At 48.4% G+C, this 24,457-nt stretch overlaps 1 protein-coding gene across 3 annotated transcripts in view; it reads left to right on the top strand.

The window, feature by feature from the left end:
* Positions 1 to 23,958, top strand: part of GNG4 (G protein subunit gamma 4) — a 46,069-nt gene extending 22,111 nt beyond the window's left edge. For all 3 annotated transcript variants that reach the window (XM_069484706.1, XM_069484705.1, XM_069484704.1), the window contains exons 2-4: positions 5,274 to 5,386; positions 11,109 to 11,217; positions 20,357 to 23,958. In XM_069484706.1, coding sequence (XP_069340807.1) covers positions 11,119 to 11,217; positions 20,357 to 20,485 — 228 coding nt within the window. In that variant the 5' untranslated portion in view covers positions 5,274 to 5,386; positions 11,109 to 11,118 and the 3' untranslated portion in view covers positions 20,486 to 23,958. The remainder of the gene's footprint in view (positions 1 to 5,273; positions 5,387 to 11,108; positions 11,218 to 20,356) is intronic.
* Positions 23,959 to 24,457: the final 499 nt, after the last annotated feature.

Below are 24,457 nucleotides of genomic sequence, written 5' to 3'. Positions count from 1 at the left end.
CTCGAACTCCTGACCTGGAGTGATCCACCCGCCTCGGCCTCCCAGAGTGCTAGGATTACAGGCGTGAGCCACCGCGCCCGGCCTAAATCTGGTTCTTTGCAGTGGTGAGCACAGACCCCCGGCCGTCCTGCATTGCTGGCTCCACTGGGTTGTGTAGTGCGCCCCGCAAATTGCTATGCCCCTGGCTTCAGAGTGTGACTCTATTTGGAGATTGTGTCTTTGCACATGTGATTAAGATAAGGATTAGAGCCGGACCTAAAGCCAATGGCTGGTATCCTTTTAAGAAGAGGAGATGACGCAGAGAGACGCAGAGATTGGAGTGCTGGTCTCCAAATCAAGGAATGCCAACGGTTGCCAGGGACCACCAGATGCCAGGAAAAGACAAAGAAAGATCCTAACCTAGGGCCTTCAGAGGGAACCCGGCCTCGCCGGCACCTTGATCTGGGACTTCTAGCCTCCAGAACTGTAGGAGAGTAAGTTTCCGTTGCTTTAAGCCACCGAGTTTATGGGAATGTGTCCGTGTGGCCCAGCCATGGAATCTCTGAACTGCCCTTTTGTCCTCTGTGACGTGACCTGCCCACTTCAGTAGAGCTGCAGTAAGACTCGAGGGAAAGCGATGTCATTATAACCTGTAAGGCTGATGAACGGTGTAAACGCAGAACGTGTGGGTTTTTGGTCTCCACTGTTCTCCCGCTGGGCAGCGTGGCGGCTCCGTTTGATGAACCCGAGTATCTAACCCAGCGGTCAGAAGGGGACTTAGCTTCACGCCCGGTGAGGGCTGATGTAAAAGCAACAGAACATCAGTAGACGTTTTAACAGTTTTTTTCCTGTCGATTAAGATTTTGGACTCTATCTGCAAGGCCGAAGGAATGGTCAGGGAGTGTCTGGGGTGGCCAGCTAGGACTAAGCACTCTGTGCCCGCCTGTCTTGGCACCGGGGACACCGCCGCTAATGTCACAGCGAGCAGTGTGAAGGGTCCAACCGAAGATGGGTCTGGTTTCTCTCTCTGCTGTCTGTTCTGCACTGATTTGTCCAGTGCCACCTATGACAGCTGGTCTGCTAACCTCTCATCGTGTCGACCTTAATAAGAGCTGGACAAGGGGGGCAGTGGCCCGGTGACGGGCAGCCGGCAGGCCCCAGCACCATTCAGAGCCAGAGTGCTCTTGCCAAGAACCCTTGCTTGTCTCCCAAGTCCATTGTGCTCCATGCCAGGGCAGAAGCTCCTCGTCCCCGTGCTTGTTTAGCGTCTGTGACATTAGACGTCATTAGCTCAGGCAGATGCCATCAGGCAGTCAAGATGTAAATTGAGTCATCGAGACCCAGATTGTAAAGTGCACCCAGCTTGACTGTCACGGTATTTAATTTGCAAAGTGGTTTGAGCTGCAGTGGGAAGATTCGCGCCCCTATGACGGGGACCGTATTCCCTCGGCAGGCAGAGCCCCGGGCGCCTGGCTGTGGCAGCACCTGGTTCCCTGTGGCTCCCTTCCGGGGTCAGGACATCCATCCTGAGATGACTGAGAAACAGCACAATTGGTCACATGATGCTAACATACCACTTTGTACGTCCATGTGTCCAGAAAGAGAGGCTGCACCCTTTTCCGCTGCAATGCTTGTGACTTCTCAGGTGACTTAGGGTCTCCCGTCCCTTTGAGATCCCTGTGACGAAGCCAGTGAGACCTCCGTTGTCGGGGGGACGCTCTGAGATATCCACTCAGTACAGGATACCCTTGGGACAGCTCAAAGCCAATTTATCTCAGAGCTGGAAGGGGGGAGTCCTAAACAAATGTTTGTGCTGAACGCTGGGAGAACCTCCTCCACTTCTGTGCAAAGCAGTGCTCCCTTGGGGACTGGCATTAGGGTAACATGTTAAACCCTAGAAGTGACCACAGTTGCACGAGGTGGAGTCCTTGCTATAACCATGTGCCTCATTGTATTGGGTTTCCCACACAGAATTTCCTAAATGAGTACTTTTGTCTCAGATTTAAAAGCATTTTCAGGCCGGGCGCGGTGGCTCACGCCTGTAATCCCAGCACTCTGGGAGGCCGAGGTGGGAGGATCGCTCGAGGTCAGGAGGTCAAGACCAGCCTGAGCAAGAGCGAGACCCCATCTCTACTAAAAATAGAAAGAAATGATTTGGACAGCTAAAAATATATATGGAAAAATTAGCCGGGCATGGTGGTGCATGCCTGTAGTCCCAGCTACTCGGGAGGCTGAGGCAGGAGGATTGCTTGAGCCCAGGAGTTTGAGGTTGCTGTGAGCTAGGCTGATGCCACGGCACTCACTCTAGTCCAGGCAACAGAGTGAGACTCTGTCTCAAAAAAAAAATAAATAACGAAAAGCATTTTCAGGGCAGCAGTGTTTCCATATAGTAACCTCTGTTGACATACTGTGTTGGTTAGCGAGATGCAAAGCTGTTGTGATGACTCTTTGTCACAAAACTTCAGTGACAAATGTACTTCTCTCTCCTGTGGGAGGCCAGAGGTGCGTAGCCAGGCCAACAGGGCAGCTCACTGCAGGCGGGTTTTCGGGGCTCCTTCCTCATCTATTTTGTTTCTCCCTCTTCTTCCCAGGACTGTGGCTGTCAGACTCTTTTGAGCATCTGAGTCACCTGGAGGGCATGTTAGCCCCCTCCCACTCCCAGAGTTTCTGTGCGTCAGGTCTGAGTGGGCCAAGCGTTTGCATTTCTGACGTGCCTCCCGGGGATAGTGACACCTCTGGTCCCGAGTCCACACCTGGAGGAGCACTGCCCAGGTGCTGTCCTTGCCTGCCCTTGTTGAAGTTGAGCTGCAGACACGTCCATGCCCCGGGTCATGCAGCGGGAAAGAGCGCAGGGGTGCACTCAAACAAACAAACAAAAAAAGAATACCTTCATCAGCAGGATTATTCCAACAGCGAATATTCCCTGGGGCACGTCTGATGTTGGAGCCGAAACAGAGCTGGGGCGTGAAGAGGGATGCGTGCTGGTCTGGCTGTGTTGGCAGCCAGGGGACGGCATTCGGAGGGGGCCTGGGACACACAGTGCCAGCAGGCCACGGCTAAGGCTCCCTAAGGAGGATGCGAGAGGGGAGTTACGCAGCTGTGTGGTCCTTCCCCAACTCCCACCTCTCCAGGTTTGTAGTCTTCCCGAAGGGTGGGCAGGGGAGACTCCGGGAATTAGACCTTCCTGGGGTGCGGGGTTTAGGCTGTGCCCCTCCCCCCTTCAGCAGGCCTTCCTCTAAGGTGTGTCTGTCTGTCTGTCTGTCTCCCTCTGGAAGATGCTAGGGGCAAGAGGGAGTTGGAGGAGGCGTGAGGGACCTATTGCACCCATCCCTCACCTTGCCTCGCTAGGACCGCTCTGGGCCCCCCACACTTGGCTGAGACCTACCAGCAATGAGATTCCATGGTGTCTGCAACACCAGTGACTTGCAAACAGGGTGGTTTCCAAGAGCATTGCTCACAAGGTGAAGAGAAAAGGGCCTTCCAATAACAGAGAGGTGAGAAAACAAAACAGGGAAGGAGGTTAGGGTAAAACAACATAAAAACTCAACAACTCAGGAATTTGAGGTTACAGTGAGCTATGATCACGCCACTGCACTCCAGCCTGGGCAAGAGAGCAAGACTCTGTCTCTTAAAAAAAAAAAAAAATTGGGTTTAAATAAAAGAAAGCCAGGCGTCGTGGCTCACACCTATAAGCCCAACACTTCGGGAGGCCAAGGCAGGAGGATCACTTGAGGCCAGATGTTCGAGACCAGCCTGGTGACCAACATAGCGAGACCTTGTCTTTGTAAAAAATTTTAAAATTAGCCAGGCCTCGTGGCCCATGTGCCTGTGGTCCCAGCCACTTGGGAGGCTGAGGTGGTAGGATCACTTGCGCTCAGAAGTTTGAGGTTAAAGTGAACTATGATCGTGCCACCACACTCCAGCCTGGGTGACAGAGCAAGAGCATGTCCCTAAAAAAGCGCAACTACTTTTTAGGGGTCAGAGCATGGAAATACGAGTTGCTCTAACAGGAACAATCACATTTGAAAGAGTAGGCACGTGGTGTTTGTCACAATGCAGAACAGGCTGTCTTAGTCCATTCTGGCTGCTGTAACAAAATGCCACAGACTGGTGGCCCATGAACAACAGACATTTATTCCTCGCAGTTCTGGAGGCTGAGAAGTCCAAGATCAAGGAGCCGGCAGATTTGGTGTCTGGTGAAGGCCTGCTTCCTGGTTCATGGCGCCTTCCTGCTGTGTCCTCACATGGAGGAAGGGTGAGGGGTCTCTCTCAGACCTCTTTTATAAGGACACTAATCCCATTCATGAGGGCCCCACCCTCATGACCTAGTCACCTCCCAAAGGCCCCATCTCCTAATATCATCACCTTGGGGGTGAGGATTTCCACACGTGAATTTGGGGGAGGCGGGTACAAACATTGAGACCATAGCACAGGCCAAGAAATACATACCCAGCTCAACTTCAAACAGTCTCCCCTGAAGTTCAAGCCAAAACAAATTTGGGTTCCACCCTAGCCAAGGAAGGAAACAGGACTATCATCTGTCCTCATTCCTGCCCGGCTTCTGTTTTCACTCCAAGTTCATTGGCACGCCTCAGAGATGGACGCTATAGGGCAGGACTCTTAGAAAACCCTTGGGGAACGAGCCCATCGTCCCAGTTGGCCATTCTCGAGGCACTCGGACCAAGGAGGGAGGTGGCCGAGGCCACGCGCCTCTCTCTGGAGAAGGGGCTGCAAGAGGCCTTTTATAATAAGCTGTGTGATCTAGTAGCTCTTCTGTGCTAAATGTTCTTTGAGCGAAATCAAGTTGTTTCTAATTTGTGTAAGAATAATATGCATCAACATGTTACCCGTTCTCTCTGGGAGAAGGCATTACAAGTGGTCTTCATTTTCTTTGTTATAATTTTCTCTATCGTCGCATTTTTCTACAGTGGATGTATATTTTTATGATCAGAAACCACATGTGAACTGTTTCTGTTGGGCCGGAGCTAGGACCGCTCACACGCGTGGCAGAGCGACCAGGCGTCGTGCAGGCTGGCGGGGACAGGTGCTGTCTGGCAGGGCTCGGCTGCCTGTGGCCTTGAGGTTGTGTTCCCAGCGTGCCTGAGTTGGGAAGTCTCTTCCTGCCTTCAGCTCCTCGTCTCCCCGAGGTCTGATGTGACAGTCCCCAGGCTCGCAGGGAAAGCTGCTGCGCTTGAGGGGAGGCAGCCAGGGGAGCGGGACAGCAGGGGACACCAAGGACAACAGAAGGGGGGCTTTCCCTGCACCTGTGGACACGTCTCTCCTTGTGCTTTCAGGTGAGCCTCAAAGCGGGAGCTCGGAATCGACCTCTCATCTGAGGACTGACCGCTGCTGCCAGTGCCGGCCTCTGTCCCCTGCCCAGGCCTGTCACTGTGCCGCCCCTTGGCAGGTAAGGGGAGTGGCTTGTCCCGTCTAAGAGCAGGTTCTCTCTGGAGAGCAGGTGTCTTTGCCAGGAGTAGGTGTGTGGGGGCCTGGCTGAGACTCAGCTCTCAGGACCCTTGAGGTGTGACCAGGCCATCACAGCACCTCACGCTCTCCGCGTGTGAGTGAACGTGCCCATCTTGGGCAGCCGGGGAAGAACACCAGCCCGCCCCTGTGGGCTGCTGGGCCTCGGCTGGAGACCCGTGCTGTGCGCGCCTGCCCGTGGGAAAAGAGATGCTCTTCAGGTAAGCGTCCTTGTTCTGCCACTTGCTGTGACAAGGGGAGGTCGGTGAGCACCACCCCCACCCCGACCCTGCGGTCTAAGCTGGCTGGTCCCTTCAGGTTCAGTGCTCTGTAGCCACTGGCAAGAAAGTGGAAATGGCTCACAGCCAGCCGTGACGCTCCACCTTGGGTGCGTGCCAGAATCACCTTGCGAGGCTGTAAAATACAGACGCCCAGGTGTGCGGGGTCACGGCGTGGATCCCAGGTATGCGTGCTGTGAGAAACCGGATTGGCCCCCTGGAGAGAGAGAACACGCATGCACACATGAAACAGCTCAAGGATCAGTGATGGCAGCAAGGGTGACTGCCCTGGAGTGGAATCGGGGACGGCTGGGGGCAGCAGAGCAGAGCAGAGGTGGCAGAGCAGGCTCTTCTGTCCCATGGACGGAGGGGAGCCCTTCTGTCCTCGTGTTAGCATCTCTTCGTTCGCTTACCGAGGGCCACTTAGTGGGACTCTCTAGTTACTCTCCTCCCCACCGCCTTCTTGAGTGAGACTGAGGGGAGAGAGGGTTTTCTGTGTTGTGTTAAGGTGGTCAGATGAAAAAGACATAAGTATATTTTATGTGCTGAGTTGAGGGAATCCAGAGACACAGACGTTACAGGACAGGGGGTGAGTGGCAGGGCAGGACCTTCAGAAAGGGGACTTGTAAAGTGTTAGCCTTGGAGAAGAAGATGCTCTCAGCTGCAGGTGACAGATGACCCAACAAATGCGGCCTGAACTGTGAGGAATGTGCTCTCAATTGCAAGGATCAGAGCTAGGCCTTCCAGGACCCATCCAGCACAGGGCTCTGCGGCAGTGTCCCTAGGAGTCCCTTGACCCTGTCTGTGGCTGATTCTCCTCTTGCAGCTCTGGACAAAACTCATTCAAGGCAACCAAAACCAGGGGTTCTCCCCTCATGCCTCGACTGGGGAGAAAAACCTTCCCTACACGTTCCCTGCAGACTTCCCCTGGTGTCGCACTGATTAGGGCAAAGTCACATGCTCTGGCCCTACTGCAAGGGAGGCAAGAAGGTGAGCGTCTGGCATCGTCAGTCTCTGGAGAGGAAGACGGGCTCTGCTGGCAGAGACAGTGAGTGTTGGAGCCACCATGGGTGGGTCACCAGCAGGCTCTGGTGCAGAGGAGGCGGGGATGGATGTGGGCACAGAGCAGCTGTAGGTGGAGCAGGGAGCATTAAGGCAGGTTTTGTCCTAATGGCCTTTCTCTGCAGGCAGAGGGGCTGAGGTCCTCTGCTAAGCATGAAAGGACAGAGGCGGCGAGGGGGTGATGAAGGCTGGAACAGGAGGACAAAGCGGGGGAGAGATGATTTGGGACAAGGGATCATCTTGCCAGGTAGCTGTGAGGACCCTACTAAGGCTGGAAAGTAAACATCTGCTAGCCAGAGTTTTGGGGAGTCTCTCCCACAGTGCTGAGCACCCCTTGGTGTGGGTGGAGAGGGGCAGGAGTTGGATCCTTATAAAGTTGGATTTTAGGGACAGAAGGAAGTGAGAGACAAGCAGAGAACGTGGGAGACAGTGATGGCAGTGCTGGGTTGTGTTGTTCAGGCTGAATGTGGAACTGCATGGAGCCAGGAGAGAAGGGAACATCAACAGAGAGGGTCGCAGGGCGAGACCAGGCCCAAGAGCACAGCTCCTGGCTGTGGGCTGGGCCTAGGGGGTCTTGGCTGGGGGTGGCTGTGGCTGGGTGGGCTGGAGGGCAGACAGACGTGGCGGGACTGAGGGGGGATGTGGGAGGGATGAGAGTCCTTGAGGGGAAGATACTCAGTTCCCAGCTATGGGAGCCCCCAGAGGGAGGGTGGGCCCACCCCAAAGCTAAATAAAAAACATTCCTAAAAAATAAAGGCGCAGACCAGATGGTTTCCCACCCGAATTTTACCAGACCTACAAAGAGCTGGTGCCTATGCTGCAGGAATTATTCCACAACATCAAGAAGGACGGAATCTTCCCCCAAATCTTTTACAAAGCCAACATCACCCTGGTGCCAAAGCTAGAAAAGGTACTCAACAAAAAAAGAAAACTACAGACAAATATCCCTTATGAATATATGAATATATATGAATATAAGATGCAAAAATTCTCAATAAAATCCCAGCAATTTATGAAGAAGACCCCAATGGCAACCGCAGTAACAACAAAAACAAATAAATAGGACTAGATTAAAATAAAAAGCTTTTGCACAGCTAAGGAAACGATCAATAGAGCAAATAGACAACCTGCAGAATGGGAGAAAACAGTCACAAACTGTTAAAGGGTGATTAAAAAGAATCTACAAAGAACTTAAGCAAATCAGCAAAAATAAATCCCCCAAACAGCCCCATTAAAAAGTGGGCAAATGACATGAACAGAAGCTTCTCAAAAGAAGATAGGCAAATGACCAATAAACGTATGAAAAAATGCTCAATGTCACTCATCATCAGGGAAATGCAAATCAAAACCACCTTACCCCTGTTAGAATGGCTTTTATTAAAAAGTCCAAAAATAATAGATGCTGGCATGGATGAAGAGAGAAAGGAATGCTTATACACTGGGGGGTGGGACTGCAAACTTGTACAACCTCTGTGGAAAGTAATATGGAGATACCTCAAAGAGATACAAGTAGAACTATCATTTGATCCAGAAATCCCATTACTGGGCATCTACCCAAAGGAACAAAAGACATTCTATAAAAAAGACGTTTGTACTCGAATGTTTTTTTGGTTTTTTTTTTTGTTGTTGTTGTTTTTTTTTTTTTTTTTGAGATGGAGTCTCACTCTGTTGCCTGGGCTAGAGTGCCATGGCATCAGCCTAGCTCACAGCAACCTCAAACTCCTGGGCTCAAGCGATCCTCCTGCCTCAGCCTCCCTGGTAGCTGGGACTATAGGCACGAGCCACCATGCCCGGCTAATTTTTTTCTATTTTTAGTTGTTTGGCTAATTTCTTTCTATTTTTAGTAGAGTCGGGGTCTCGCTCTTGCTCAGGCTGGTCTTGAACTCCTGAGCTCAAGCAATCCTCCCGCCTTGGCCTCCCAGAGTGCTAGGATTACAGGTGTGAGCCACCGCACCCAGCCCATGTACTCGAATGTTTATAGCAGCACAATTCACAATTGTAAAGATGTGGAAACAACCCAAGTGCCCATCAACACATGAGTGGATTAATAAAATGTGGTATATGTGTATCATAGAGTTCTACTCAGCCACAAAAAAGGATCGTGATCTAGCACCTCTTATATTATCCTGGGTAGAGCTGGAACCCATTCTCCTAAGTGAAGTATCCCAGGAATGGAAAAACAAGCACCACGTGTACTCACCATCAAATTGGTATTAACTGATCAACACTTAAGTGCACATATAGTAATAACATTCATTTGGTGTTGGGCAGATGGGAGGGTGGGAGAGGGGGTGGGCATATACACACCTAATGGGTGTGGTGGGCACCATCTAGGGGATGGACATGCTTGAAGCTCTGACTCAGGTGGAGCAAAGGCAATATGTGTAACCTAAACATTTGTACCCCTGTAATATGCTGAAATAAAAAAAAATTTTTTAAAGAAATTTACCTTGAAGAAATACCCATAAGAATATGAAAATACATAAATGCCTATAAATCTATTGATCAAAAAAATCATGCTTTAGCCACACAATGGAGCTGTAGCTGTGAATGTACTATGAAGCTGTAAAAAAGAATGAGTATCATCTTTTTTATATATTATTGAACATTTTTACATATCTGTGAATGTTTTTACATATTAGTGAACTAATTTCCAGGATATATTGTTAAGTGCAAAAGCAAAGTTCAAAAATACCACACAGGCTGGACACGGTGGCTCACGCCTGTAATCCTAGCACTCTGGGAGGCCGAGGCAGGTGGATCGTTCGAGGTCAGGAGTTCGAGACCAGCCTGAGCAAGAGTGAGACCCCATATCTACTAAAAATAGAAAGAAATTATCTGGCCAATTAAAAATATATATAGAAAAAAATTAGCCGGGCATGGTGGCGCATGCCTGTAGTCCCAGCTACTCGGGAGGCTGAGGCAGGAGGATCGCTTGAGCCCAGGAGTTGGAGGTTGCTGTGAGCTGGGCTGACGCCACGGCATGGCACTCGCTCTAGCCAGGGCAACAAAGCGACACTCTGTCTCAAAAAAAAAAAGCCACACACACACAAAATGTTATCTTTTTGTGTAAGGAAGAAAGAGAAATAAGAAAATACACATGTAACTGCTCACTTTTTATAAAAACATACTCAAAAAATTAATTTAAAAATTCCAGCAATCATAAGGTGGGAAGAAACTAAAACTGAAATGAAGTACAAACAGAAACAAACCACAAAAAGATCCCGGCCGAGACCTCCTCGCGCCTCAATCTGCACTGTTGGGAGTCGCTGTCACTCGTGTTTCTGCTCACAGTCCCCAGCTCTGAGACTGTAGTTAGTAAAGCAGTTTCTCGCTAGATGGGGTAACTAACTGCGCTCTACAGCATATGCTTTCTGTGACATAGGTGACATTACAGTGGTCTTTTCTTAATCATGTGGCATCATTATGTGTTGGGTCAGGGAGAGTTTCTTTCTAGAAAAGCAAATCAAAGCTTGGGATGGGGTGTGTGTGGGTGTTGTTGTTGAAAAAACAAACTCCCAGCCTAAAGTCTTTAAACTTTTCTGAAGTACAGCAAATTAAAATAATAATAAAGCAATTGTATTCATTGGAGCCGTAGATTGCTAGGGGAAGCTTCTGGAAACAGCGGGGAGGACGTTCAGCCAGGCCTTGAAGCTTTGCGTTCGGGCTCTGGATCCATAAATGTTGGCTGTGGACTCTTTGGCTGTTGGCTTGATTGCTCTGATTTTTGTGCTTTCTTCATTTACAAAACAAAAATTAATACCGTCCTGTCAACTTTTTGGGCTGCTAGAGGAACGAACAAGCAAGCATGTGTGAAAATGATTGATGGCCTTACAAATGCCCAGGTGTGCCTCACTGCGGAGGTGGTGGGGTGAAGAATTCTCTCCGGGACCATCTGTTCTCACTCTTCCCAGGACTGAGAAAGTCTTTGCAAACAAAAGCATATGTCTCCCTTGCTCCCCGCACTCTAGTGAGGCGTGCCCTTCTCTTGTCCCACGAGGGTTTTCTACCAAATGCTCCCAGACGCTCCCTGGCTTGAAAGAAGCTGTAGGAGGTGGGAGATGGGGAAAGCTTGGGGAGGGTCCTGCCTCACCCCTGGAAAAGCAGCACTTCTAACCCTTTGACTTTGGTTGCTTTAACTTTGACTTTGGTTGCTTTGAGTTTGACTTTGACTTTGGTTGCTTTAACTTTGACTTGGGTTGCTTTGACTTTGACTTTGATTTTGGTTGCTTTGACTTTGACTTTGGTTGCTTTGACTTTGACTTTGGTTGCTTTAACTTTGACTTTGGTTGCTTTGACTTTGACTTTGACTTTGGTTGCTTCCAGGGGCAGCAGAATGAAAGAAGGCATGTCCAATAACAGCACCACGAGCATCTCCCAAGCCCGCAAAGCTGTGGAGCAGCTGAAGATGGAAGCCTGCATGGACAGGGTAAAGGTAAGCGTGCCCCCGCCCTCTGCCCAGATCTCAGCTCAAAATTGCCCTCCCGTTTCCAGAGCAGCCTTGTGAGAGTTAACACGTCACCCAACAGAGCATCCAGCCAACCTTAGCTGTAACATTTACAAATGAATGTTTGCTTCCGAGTTCTGAGCGTGCCCGAGGATTCGAACGATGCAAAATACACAGTGTGCATGAATTCCGTAAGGAGCTGCCAAAAATAGACTCATAATTCATCTTGGCTCCTTTTTAGCTCCGTTGTCATGCCGATAAGCAAGAAAGAGAGTTTAACGATGAGATCAATCACTGTTTTTCTGCCTGATACAGTGACTCCGAGGCTAGACAGCATCGGATATTTTGACAGGGTTCCTGTCCGGGGGAAGCACTGAGCCATGCATGTGTTTGTCAGATATTCCCTTGGGGAAAGTGAAGAAGGTGCCAGCCACCTCGCACCGTGTTCATGTCGCTGATAAGTGCAGGTCCCTTCATGCTGGGACGGCTGAAGCAAGATGAAGCCACCTATTCTCTAGGTGCCACTTAGAGGCACGCAGGAAGTCGGGCAAAACAGGTGGCTCTGAAATACATTTGGGGCATATTCTTGCACATACTGATACCAACTGCAAATTAGGTATCAGTCCTTGGTCTCTAGGCTGGAGGAGGAAGCAAGGTTAGCACGCAGAAAACAATTCTGAAACAGGGTGAGACTCAATGGTGTAGAAAAATATTGAGGAAAGAGAGCAGCGCTCAGCAGTGCAAAGACAGGAAGAACAGCTGCCGAGAGGGTGCGGGCTGTGGCGGGCAGCATCCGTGCACAGCCACTGTGCGCTGGCACGGTCCCGGGGTAGGGCCATGTATGGGACGGTCTCCGCCATCTTGCTCAGAGAACACCTCTGGCAGTTGTGAGCTGATACTGGAGCAGGAAGGGCCAGTGTGAGCGGATCCCCCCGGGATGAAGTGTGCTGAACTTCAGGAGTCACTTAGGCACACACGGTCTCTAACAGAAGGAAGAGACGTCATAAGCCAAGACAGGGACAAGTTGGTCACTCAGTACGCAAAGGAACAGGCAGCCATGCTTCTGTGGTGACGGGTGTTATAGACGTGTGGTCACAAAAATCCCTCAGAGGCCCCCTGGAGACTAATTCAGATGCTGTGCTAATCCCAGGGTGTCGGCTGGTGACAGCCATGTCAGATTTGGTTCAGAAACGGAGTTGGCAGAGTCTCATCACTGCAGAGATAATCCCACGGCAGCCTGAGGAGAGGGGTGGCCCTGGGGAACCGTGCCTGTGCTGTAGCTGCATAGTGACATGTGTGGTTTTTTCATGCTTGGGCAACCTTGAACATTTTTTTTAATTGTGGTAAAATATATTAACACATAATTTCTTATCTTAACCATTTTGGAATGTATAATTTAATTCAGCAGTATTAAGCACCTTCGAGATATTGTACAACCAATCATCACCACCATCCATGTCCAAAACTTTTCCATCTTCCCAAACAGAAACTCACACCCATTTAACACCAACTCCTCATCCTCCCTCTCCCAGCCCCGGGCGACCACTGTTGTACTTTCTGCCTCCATGAATGTGACTTCTCCAGGTACCTCATGTAAGTATCGTAAGGTACCTCATGTAAGGATCACACAGTATTCGTCCTTTTGTGACTGGCTTATTTCACTTAGCATATTATCTTCCCGATCCACCCATGTTGTAGGTTGTGTCAGAATTTCCTTCGTTTTCATGGCTGAATAATATTCCATTGTATGGATCTACCACTTTTGTTTCTCCATTGATCTATCCATGGGTACTTGGGTAGTTTCTACCTTTTGGCTATTGTGAATAGTGCTGCTATGAACATAGGTGTACAAGTATGTGTTTGAGTCCTTGTTTTCAGTTCTTTTGGGTATAGACCCGGAAGTGGGATTACTGGATTATATGGCAACTCTATGTTAAACTGTTTGAGGAATTGTCATACTGGTTTCCACAGAAGCTTCCGCCATTTTACATCACGACTGCAGTGCACGAGGATTCCAGTGTCTCCACATCCTGGCCAACACTGGTTATTTTTTAGGTTGTTAAAAAAAATTATTTATTTTAATTGACAAGTAAAAATTGTATATATTCATGGTATACAATATGATATTTTGATATATATATATATTATGGAATGGCTAAATCAAGCTATTTAACATATATATTACCTCAGATACTTATCACTATTTTTGTGATGAGAGTACTTAAAATCTACTCTCTTAGCAATTTTCAAATATGTAATATATTTTTATTATCTGTGGTCACCATGATGTACAATAGATCTCTTGAACTTATTTCTCCTATTTAACTGAAATTTTGTGTCGTTTGACCAACATTTCCCCAATCTCCCCACCTCCGCCCCACCCCACCTCTGGTAACCACTATTTTACTCTCTGTTTCTATGAGTTTGACTTTTGTACATTTCACATATAGGAGAGATCATATGGTATTTATTTTTCTTTGCCTGACCTATTTCACTTAATATAATATATTCCAGGTTCATCCATAGTTTCTCAAATGACAGAATTTCCTTCTTTTTAAAAGGCTGAATAGTATTGTGCATATATATATATACACCACATTTTCTGTATTTATTCATCTGTTGATGGACACATGATTTTGGGGGGACCCTTTCAAACCTTGGCAATATATAATGGCATCTGTTATATCATCCAGCGCCAAACTAGCCGGTGTTGTTATTCCCATTGCAGGAGTTGAAAGCATCTCATCCAGGATGGTAAACTTGCAAAATGACTGAGTTATGGCTTTATTTGTGGGAAATTGGGAAATAGCAAAACTGAAAGCCAGATAGACAGATAGGACGTATCTGTTGAAAGAGTTTGGTCAAGTCAAGGTCCAGGGTGGGTCTGGGTCAATCATATTCTAAACAAGCCAAGGAAGGGCTTTGCTGTTCTTGTGCTGAAGGCCATGTAAGAACAACGCTTGCTTAGATTACCTTGGTGACATTGAAACTCTTTTAAATCATCTTAGATTTACTTCCCAAAGTGCAATCAAATTTTGATCTGAAAAAAAAAAATAAAGCCTTGTGCTGATGGTAGCAAACAGTGGCTGGTTCACTAGTATGGACATTTGACTTCAGAATTCAGAGAGGAACTCTCTACTGTGCTGTACTTTTATTCACACAGATCTTCCACTCTTCCCCTCTCTGGATTCCACCTTTGGGTATAATTTTCTCCACTCTTAAACTGCTGTTACCTGTGGCCTAGGACCCACCCATGGCCAGAAGCCTCCCCCCCACACAGGCCATATACCCACGATTGAGAATTTCCTATATTGATCTGGAACGGTACAAAGTAGTTACTGGGATCCACTGAAAGCCATAGTATGGAAGTATCTAGAGATGGCCCTTAGGAGCTGATGTGTTGGTCTCAAATACTTCCCAATGTGAGAAGAAAAAAAATCACAAAGCTTCACCCTGCAGTGTTTACTGAGAATTTAGAGATGAGATGTATGACTATAGTGCGCACAGGTTCCCGTTAGGGTTACCCATCATGTGACTTCTACTGGCGCATGCACCAGATTTGACCTTGTGAAAGATACCATCGCACCGTACTGGCTGCAACCTGGCTGTGCTCTTAACTATAATCCTATTTTGTTTTCTTGGGGCAGAGGGATGAACAGGCAAAACCAACAAAGATGGTTTTTAATTGATTCCAAGGAGTATTGTTAAATAGACAAGGATTGCTGAGAAATCAGTGTGGGTCTCTCTACTTTAGATGAAAAGGATAAATGCAGTGGGTGTCACAGCCAGAATAATAATTATGTCATCTGTCTTGTCATGGAATGTGACTATAGTAATTGCAACATTTTCACCCATCATTGAAGCTCGTAATTATAGTGCAACTAACAGGATCATGTGCTAACTTGGGCTGTTTTAATCACCTCTTTTACTGTGAGATGTAATGGTAAAATTCCACAGTTGTTCCCAGGCTACCCATTCTTTCAACATCTCTTACCTTGTAACTCAAACAGTTCAATACTAAGGAGGGCAGGTGCGGAGATGCTGTGGGCATTTTATCACAGCAGACTTGAGGGAAAGCCGACTTCAGGCTTGATCAGAAGGCACAAACAGGCCGGGCGTGGTGGCTCACGCCTGTAATCCTAGCACTCTGGGAGGCCGAGGCGGGTGGATCACTCAAGGTCAGGAGTTCAAGACCAGCCTGAGCAAGAGCGAGACCCCGTCTCTACTAAAAATAGAAAGAAATTATCTGGCCAACTAAAATATATATAGAAAAAATTAGCCGGGCATGGTGGCGCATGCCTGTAGTCCCAGCTACTCGGGAGGCTGAGGCAGAAGGATTGCTTAAGCCCAGGAGTTTGAGGTTGCTGTGAGCTAGGCTGACACCACGGCACTCACTCTAGCCCGGGCAACAAAGCGAGACTCTGTCTCAAAAAAAAAAAAAAAAAAAAAAAAAAGGCCGGGCGCGGTGGCTCACGCCTGTAATCCTAGCACTCTGGGAGGCCGAGGTGGGCGGATCGTTTGAGCTCAGGAGTTCGAGACCAGCCTGAGCAAGAGCGAGACCCCATCTCTACTAAAAATAGAAAGAAATTATATGGACAGCTAAAAAATATATATAGAAAAAATTAGCTGGGCATGGTGGTGCATGCCTGTAGTCCCAGCTACTCGGGAGGCTGAGACAGGAGGATCGCTTGAGCTCAGGAGTTTGAGGTTGCTGTGAGCTAGGCTGACGCCACGGCACTCACTCTAGCCTGGGCAACAGAATGAGACTCTGTCTCAAAAAAAAAAAAAAAGAAGGCACAAACAGTAAGGGAGTTTTCGATTTCCTACTAGAATAAAATTTTCTCTTTGAAAGCAAACTATCTATTTTATGTTTCAAAGGTAGCAGATGTTTTTGTGGGATCCGGCAACATCTGCAATCCATGTTTTATACATGTCGAAGGAAACCTGCAACCATAAGAATAAATCTAAGGCTGATTAAGAACCTCCCCCCACTCAGTCCAAAGAGCAGGTTTAGGTTCATTAATGCCTGGATACTAAGGCATGTGTCAGGATGGCACCTTTCATAGGAGGACTTGTTAAGGCAGTCATTCCCTATATTTATCATTTCAGATCTCATTACGATAAACTTCAGATGCTTTTGTATATAGGTTGTACAGGACTTTGGACACTATGTGAAAGGAAGGGGCTAAGGAGAGAAACTCCCTTGATTGTTTTGCTGTGAGATGGTTTACGCTCTGTTAGACACAGCCGCGCACGAGGGCCCATCCTTTACCGTGCTACATTTCTATAATCCTGAGTGATCTAGGAAATTAATTTTGCATGAAACCAGCCCAGATCCACACATTTGGTCTTAAACTGGACACCGATTACTCAGCACTAATCCTGGCTTCCTTACGTTTGCGTGCCTAGGGTGCAGCTGCGTAGACTCAGCCAGCCGGAGGAGTACAGTTAGAACCGAGCAAACGCAAGTGTGCTCTTCAGACAACAAAAGGAGACAATCTAAGAGCAAAATTTCAAGAAATTTTCTTGAAAGAAAAATTGTGGCATTAAGTACAGTGTCCTAGATTAGACCTGCTTAGAACCGGCACAGCCGGACGTTAACAGCATTATTGCTGGGTGCTGCGGCGCTAGGCTGTAAGGGAAGAAAACACTCTGCAGGAGAGGGAACGTGGGCCCAGCCCCATCTCTCCTCTACTGGGCCATCCCTCAAAGCCCCAACATTTTTCGAGCCCCGTCTTCGAATGTCATGGCCCTCATGTACCGGTTGACGGAGCAGCTGCCCCAGGAGATGCCCCCTTGAGGGTATTTCAGAGAATTAAACGAGTCCAATCCACCCACAATGGATGTTAATAACCACCTGCACGAGTCAAATGATCAAGGGGAAGGCAGCTGTCGCGATAATTCGGCAAGCCAGCTGCTGACTGGTTGGATTGGATGCGTAGGTAGAAGTGGATTAACGGGCCACAGCTGAGAGGCAGGAGAGTTTGGGAGGCCACAGTGGCAGCGTCCATCCCAGCACTTCTCAGGGCTGGGGAGGAGGGAGTGAGTCCCCGCTGAGGACACTTCCTGTCCCTAGAGTAAATGAAATGACCTAAGAAACTTTAGGTGCAAGACTCGTCTTCTGGTCGTGTGAGTTCCCAGGTAGTTGGTCTACAAGGATCTCTCCTCTTGTGTGCAGAACAGGCAGATGAGAACATTCCAGTCCATTTGAGAATCACATTTCTCACACCAGTTAATAAGGCAGCTGCTGTAGCATAGTGGCTGGGTGTAGATTCTGTGTAGAGATAGATTCTGTGTAGGTTCTGTATAGGGTACAGATTCTGTATAGAGTATAGAGTCTGTATAGATTCTCTATAGAGTGTAGATTCTATATAGATTCTGTATAGAGTGTAGACTCTGTATAGATTGTGTATAGAGTGTAGATTCTGTATAGATTGTGTATAGAATGTAGATTCTGTATAGGTTATGTATAGAGTGTAGATTCTGTATAGATTCTGTATAGAGTGTAGATTCTGTATAGATTGTGTATAGAGTGTAGATTCTGTATAGATTCTGTAGAGTATAGATTCTGTATAGTATGGACTACTTAGTTTCAAATTCTGGCTTCCTCTCTTAGTGGATGTGTGACCTTAACCTTTGTGCCTCAGTTTCCTCATCTGTAAAGTGGCCTTAAGAATAGTACTTATCAGGAATACTTGAAAATGGTGAAGAGAGTAGATTTTACATGTTTTCGCCACCAAAAAATAAGTATGTGAGGTAAGGGATGTAATTAGCTCGATTTAGCCATTCCACAATGCAGACACTTATCAAAACAGCATGTTGTACACCATAAATACATTCAATTTTTATTTGTCAATTATAAATAAATAAATAAGAATAGTACTTACCGGAAGAATTTAATGAAGTCATACATCTGATGTATTTAGTACAGTGCCTGGCACATCATAAGCCCTCAATAAATGTTAGCTACTATTTTTGTTATGGTTTTATGCAGCCACCTCCTGAGATCTTCTAGAGGGCAGAAATCTTGCCGTGTTCTTTCCCTTGCATCCTCTCAATTAGCTAAAAGGTAGATACTCAGTAAATATTTCCTGAGTGAGATAATAAGGTTTGTAGAGAATTCAGAATAAATTGGAGCATGTCCAAAAAAAAAAAAAAAAGAAGTAGATGAGAAAGTGAAAACTAGAAAACTGGAGAAAGCTGACAGTCAGGCTCGACATCCTGAGATGAAGCTCCTAGAAGAGCTCACTGAAGTCGGGGACAGGGACCCGCAGATCCAGGAGGACGGTGGCTCTGGAGGAGGAAGGCGGTTCCAACACTGCAGCCCTTTGTGGCGCTGGCCTGGGCAGCAGCGAAGGCCACTCCTAGATGCATTCAGAGGCTGTCCTAACACGGTGGCCACACGGAGACCCAGCAGCCTCTGCACCATTGGACGTGGTGAAAAGCGGGGAGTGGAGACGAAGAAGGTCATGACTAAGGCAGTTGGGGACAGCAGCTGGCTTGCATTCAGAAGGTGGCAGCGAGCACGCCGTATGCAGGGCCCAGTCCTCCAAGCCAACACCCACGCGCTGCAGCACTCACTGTGTGATTCCAGTTCTCCGTGTGTCTGGGCCTTGGTGTCCGCTTCCTGCTCCTGTGCTCTGGTCCCTTGTGGTGGCTTCATGGGTCCCCTGCAGGCTTGGTCTTCCCCTGGGCCTCCGCCCAGCTGGGAAATAACTCTATGGGTGTCCTGTAGACCATTGCACACTTCAAACACTCCCAGTCAACTCAACATAACATTTATTTAGGATCTAAAATACCAGCCGTGGTGCTATTGAATGTAGAGTCATAGACTATGTAGAGTGAAATGAATCTTGGAGAAATCTAACTGTCCTGAATTTTACAGATGAGGGAAGTGAAGCTCAGGCTTAGGGATGGAGGTGGAACTAGAAGCCCTCTTGTTCCACTCCGCATTCCCAACGAGTGTAGGCTTTGTCGGCATCTGGATGGACTCATCGCTCAACTTCGAGTTGATTTATTTGAGGAAGAAAACGCATTCTGCCTCTCTGCTGGAATTATTTCTAGCCATCGCTAAAGCAGTTGGGTCTGGGCTGGAAATCAGAAGAACCACCTCTGTCAAATGTTGAAAGATGAGCCAGTTTTTAAAACTCAAAAGGGAACGTGTGTGCTTGTATGGCTGGAGGCTTTGAAACATTTTTTTTTTGTATTCATTTGTGGAGTGTTTTTATCATTCTGGAGAAGATGTAGACATTGAATGTACTAAAAAGATTTCATTTGACTGCTATGTACTTACCGCTGCCTGTAAGCTTGTAATAAGCGCTCGCAGGCAGAACAGCCTAATTGGCGGGACGAGTTAGCGCAGAGGCCATTCATTTGCCAAGCGCATGACACAGACCACGAGTGAAATCAGCTGGTAACTTCGTCTTCCTCCCAGCGAATGCTTCTCGGCACCCCTCGCTCTCCCACCCAGCTCTTCCTCTGGACTTGAGCTTGCAGACGATCCCACGCACCACTGCCGTGCACCAGCAGGCTTAAGATAAGCCTGGAAGGAAGTGGAAGGGGAAGAACTTTCTGGTCAGGAGCAATTCTCTGCAGGAGAGTGGCCACCCCACGTGAAAACGTGTGCATATCAAACATGGCTAAATATATGTTCTACTGAAGAGGATGACATCTCTCTCTCTCTCTCTCTCTCTCAGCAGTGAGAGTGGATTGCAGGAAAACTAATATTAATAATAAATATGATCACATTGGTTGGCTGGGGGCTGCATTCTGCTTTTTTCTTCCAGAAATGATTTAGAAGAGTCATTGTGAGGCTACCGGCCTGGAGCCTCTTCTCACCTGATTGAGAGTCCCACGAGGTCATCTGGTCCTTCCTGCTGGACCTCAGTGCTCTCCAGACACCGACCTGCCATCCTAGGGTGGCCGCACTGCCTTGGAGGCGTGCTTCAAACTGTCCCTTGGGTTTGCACAAACCCCATCTCTCCAGCCAAGGCGTGGCCCTGTCATTGGCTGTGCACACAATATAGCCTGTCCTTGGGCTTGTCCCCTCTCTTCATGGACATCTCTCTGCCAGCCCCGCTCTGCGATGTGGCCTGTAACCAGGTGCCTGTGCTCTGTGTCCCCGCAGGTCTCCCAGGCAGCCGCGGACCTCCTGGCCTACTGTGAAGCCCACGTGCGGGAAGACCCTCTGATCATTCCAGTGCCTGCGTCAGAAAACCCCTTTCGAGAGAAGAAGTTCTTCTGTACCATTCTCTAACTCCATTTGCGGTGAAAATGTCTCCTTTTCCATCCCTAAAAGTCCCCCGTAGAGACCGTGCATGCTCTAAGCCCCAGGGAGCGCCACCCACACCCAGCCCTGCCCAACCCCTGGTGGCCGGGCCTTGTCCCGTTTTCTCACTTGTTTTGTTCGTGGCATTCGATTTCATTTCTATTCTTTTCATTTTCATGTTATTTTCATTATTGGCAGAGAAAACAGACATTTTTATAGCCCACTAACAAATATGCCATGTAAAAATAAGTATGGATGTAAGGGTTTAAACATCAATTCCCAAGCTTAAATGTATCATGTTAATACATTTCGGGGTTTAACTTACTGCAAAGAAAAACTGTACCCAAATATCCCCCATTTAATTCCGTATCAAATTAGAGCATTTTGACCAACTGAAATAGGCACGTAAAGTTTCCACCTCCCTCCTGGAGGAAGCAGCTGTGGAAGTTTTCTCTTTCCTGCCTTTTCCTCATCCTATTAAAAAGGAAACAACCCAAAGGATTGGAATGGTTTTCAGAACGGTGTCTTCCCGGGGCCATGTGACCCAGGCCCTGGTGGTCCCTGTTGACCCCTTTGACGGTGGCCCTTCCACAAACATAGGTGTTGGGCGGACATTGTAATCAACTTGGCCATGAACGTGCACTGATGTGTGTGTGTTGCAGCCAGACCTGCGGGTGCCATCTCCCCTTTCCAAATGCCACTTCTTCCTGCTCCCTCCTCTCCTGGCTCTTACTCAGTGGTCCCAACATGGGCTGCATTCACAAGAGCCTGTTCCGGACACAGCACTGGTCCCCCTGGGGTTTGACCAGGGCAGCCCCTTCCCTGCAGGAGTGAGTCGTGGTGACCGCGGCTCACTGTGTGCCACCACTGCTCTGAGCACTGATGTGTATTAAGGTATTTAATCCTCCAACAATAAATAGCATTAGTGCATGTCTGTTTTCGAGCAAGGGGAAACTGAGGCACAGAGAGATTATGTAGTTTGACTGAGGTTACAGATAGTAAGCAGGGAAGCTGGGACTTGGGTACAGGCAGTCTGGCCCTAGAGCCCTCCCCGAACCCCTGAGCTACGCTACCTGTTTGCAGGTAGGGACAGCCGCAAACAATCCTAACTATACACTGGGATGCGAACATCTTTGCTGTACCGACCCGGGGTCCACTCGCGGCACACTTCTCTTCCCACCTTGGCCAGGAGGAGGCCCGTCGAGCCTGTCTCTGGCGGTTTATGGAAGATGATATATAGATGCCCCCAGGGGGAGGCCGGACATCCACGAATTAGCTGTGGGATTATCCGAGATCACCCTGCAGACCACGCCTAAACCAAACTCACGCCACCCCCAATGTAAGAGGAGAATAAACCGTGGGGGCAGAGAGCTCTTTGTCTAAATTTGTTCTATGCCATGTGTTTGGGAACTGCCTCTCTCCCTGGTCCTGACAGAGCCTTGCTGTATGGCACAGGGCAGGCCATTGTGTGCCTGAAATGTTCTAACCTACAAATCGGGGACAATGGTAATTACTCCTCCTGCCTCTCTGTCTGGGAGGAAAAGGGGAGATGCTGCCTAGATGAAAGCCCTGATTATCATTTAAAACAAATAAGTGTACTAACTGCCACCCTCTAATACAGGGAAGAATGCATGAGTGCAAAGATTGGACGGTTCAGTTGGATGAAGAGTATGAAATTGGCTGCAAAGAGGCAAATCTAATTTCAGATAAATGAATGACTTGCCACTCTCATAAATGGCTTTAGCACATTTTCATTCCTTGCTGCTTTTGTTGAAACCTGTCCTTAGTTTCGTTAGAGCTCATGGATAATGCCGGTGTCGTTAGGAAGCTGTTGCTCAAACTATAGCCGAATTGTCCGCTGGATGTGATGCTTGACACTTCAGATCCTTCTATCGTTTGGTTTAGGACCAGGATCTCTTTATTCCGTGGTCCACGTCACCGTCACTAAGCTGATGAAACAAAGCACAATCCCTTAAAGCACATCAGAGAAGCCGAGGAGGTGGGGCAGCCCAGAGTGCCAAAATCGGGTCAAGAAAAAAGGGCTTCACCAAACCTTCTCTCTTTGTCTTTACTGTTCCTGTCCCTGCATGTTCAGTTTCCCTTTGTTCTCTCTTTTTCCTTTTCTTCCTCACCCTCCCCTGTGAGACGCTTTTCTGTCCTTTTACTACACCTCTCCCTTCCAAACCTATGGCATTTTTTGTGGGTCGCCCCTCCTAAAGGGATTCCTGAGTGCCGGTTCACGCACACGGCTTCAGCACGAGATACACACACATGTGAATGAGTCCCCTCCCCTTCTAACAATCAGTGGAAGATGAGTGACATAAAGCCCGCTTGCTCGATGGAGTGTAGCTGCGGGGGACAGTTGTCGTGTTGTGTTTTCAGCTTGGCTGTCCAGCATCTGCCATCTCCTCCTGTTAGGGGGGACGTCACCCCTTAGGTCCAAACTCAGTGGGATGCAGTTCCTACCTCCCCCTGTGGAAGCTGAGGTTGGGGGGATAGTCCCTGTCTCTCAGGGACACCCCCTTCCGGCCCTGTACCAGCCAGGCAGTGGTAGTGACCTGGGGTGGACCAACTGGACTCCCCTGCTTGGGGCTGTGAGCCCGGAACAAGTGACACAGAGATGACAGGGTGCTGAGACTCGTTTCTTGGAAGCTGCGGTGGCCCAGGGGTGGCAGTCATCCGGCAGGGGAGGTATCCAGGTAGGGACAGCAGGCTGCAGGGATGGTGTGTCCACTGGTAACAACGTCCAGGGCTGGCAGGGTCTGGGGAGACCATTCCTGCTCCCCTCCTTGGCCCCACAGAGCTATCTCCACCTCCACCCGTCTTCCTACGTCTCCCTTCTAGTTTTCTGTCAATTCTTTGAGCCGCCAAGCTCCGTCCAGTAAATTCCTTATTGTTCCATGAAACGGCCTGCATTGGATGTAAATACCGTGTGTGTGACGTAACAATTCCACTCCTAGGTGTATTCCCAACAGAGATGTGTACATATATTCATCCAAACAACAGCCCTAGAATGTTCCTAGAAGCACTATGTGTAATAACCTAAGACTGGAAAGCGCCCACGTGCCCGTGTTGCCTGGGTAAACAAATCGTGGCACAGTCCCGTGGTGGAATCCCACATAGCAATGAGGATGGATGGTCTGTAGCCACACCCCACAGCGTGGTGTGCACCCCACAAACCTCGTGTCCAGTGAGATACGGCAAGAGCACCCCCGTGATTCCATGTATATGAAGTACAAAACCCAGCAAAACTAATCTGGGCTGTTGCAGGCAGGAGGAGTAGTTACTCTCAAGGGGCTAGTTACCAGAAGGGTGCGTAAGGGGAACCTTCTAGAATGTTCTGTTTCTTGATCTGGCTGCCAGGTACCTGGGTGTGTTCAGTTTGTGAAAATTCTTGGAGATGTGTGCTTTCGACGTGGGCACTTTTCTGTGTGTTATGTTATACTTCAATAAAACGTTGATTTTTGTGGCTAACCATCAGGAATCCTACTGTTATTTTTTGTTTCTTTTTTGACACTTTGCTCAACTTTTTACTCCTCTTTAAATATCATTGTTAACATTACATTAATGATAACGACCATCCGTGGCGGGGTGTTTGAAGAGCGTGTTTGAAGATATTTTGAAATACGAAAAAACTTGTACCTGCAGCTGTCTGGATGGAGAAGGGGCGTCAGCGCCCTGTGAATCGCAAATGCAAACGCCACGCTGCGGAATTTCCGTGTTTTGGAAACACGGGGGAGGAATACTAGTGGGACTTCCCGCTTGATGACAGAGATGACATCCTCTCCTGCCTTGTCACCAGCAGGACTGAGTGGAGGGCATGGCCTGCCACCAACTCCATTATCAGACACCACCCGGCCCTAGGTGCAGGGTTCCTTCCGCTCTGCTCCCACCCGCGGGAGCTCCGGTCCTGCTTCCGAACCTCAGATTGTCCCTGAAGATGTCCCCGTGCTGGCTCCC

Source organism: Eulemur rufifrons, chromosome 11, assembly GCF_041146395.1.
Source record: "Eulemur rufifrons isolate Redbay chromosome 11, OSU_ERuf_1, whole genome shotgun sequence".
NCBI classification, from domain to species: Eukaryota; Metazoa; Chordata; class Mammalia; order Primates; family Lemuridae; genus Eulemur; species Eulemur rufifrons.
This window is presented reverse-complemented; position numbering and strand designations above follow the sequence as displayed.